We start from the raw sequence: 717 nt of genomic DNA, 5'->3' as shown, positions 1-717 counted from the left end.
GCTCACACCCCCTCTCCTACCATCTCCCTGTGCTCACACCCCTCTCCCACCCGCTCCCCCGCTCACACCCCCTCTCCCACCCGCTCCCCCGTTCACACCCACCTTGACCACCTGCTCGGTCTGGTCGCCCATGCGCAGCTTGTCCTGCAGGTACACGTTCAGGTCCATGTCCGGGTCCTCGCCCGCTGTGCTCAGAAACCCCAGCGTGACTTCCACGAGGGACAGAGCTTCGCAGGCGTCGGTGTAGGACTGCAGCTGCCCGCCCAGGGCGCTGGCGGCCGCGTGGGGGAGGGGGCTCTGGAAATCAAAGCAGCGGGGGTGGAGGGGTGAGACGGCTGACACCAAGGTTGCAGGCCGGGAGGAGCGCTGTGACCTGAGCTCCTCAGGGTCAGCTGTTCCCAGACACAGGTGGGGACTCACCGGACCCTCAGAGCCACGTGTGAGGAAGTGCACACAGACACACACACACACAACACACATGCCTATACTCAACACGCCCACACACATGCAGTCAACATGCACATGTCACACACATACTCAACATGCACATGACACGTGCATACTCAACACATGCATACACATGCACACACACTCCTCACCTGCACACACATGCATACATACTCAATACACACAGGCCACACACAGTTCCCTGGCCTGCCGCATGGGCACAGATGGTGGTGACACCCGGCCCGGCCCGCCTGGCCACAGGGAGGAGCG

General features: G+C 62.3%; 1 protein-coding gene across 1 annotated transcript in view; it reads right to left on the bottom strand.

Annotated features, from left to right (window-relative positions):
* RNF213 (ring finger protein 213) overlaps window positions 1-717 on the bottom strand; it is a 134,056-nt gene that overhangs the window by 3,770 nt on the left and 129,569 nt on the right. The window contains exon 63 of the mRNA XM_015559756.1: window positions 103-295. Within this exon, the coding sequence (XP_015415242.1) occupies window positions 103-295 (193 nt within the window). The remainder of the gene's footprint in view (window positions 1-102; window positions 296-717) is intronic.

Source organism: Myotis davidii, unplaced genomic scaffold (genome assembly GCF_000327345.1).
Source record: "Myotis davidii unplaced genomic scaffold, ASM32734v1 scaffold211, whole genome shotgun sequence".
NCBI classification, from domain to species: Eukaryota; Metazoa; Chordata; class Mammalia; order Chiroptera; family Vespertilionidae; genus Myotis; species Myotis davidii.
This window is presented reverse-complemented; position numbering and strand designations above follow the sequence as displayed.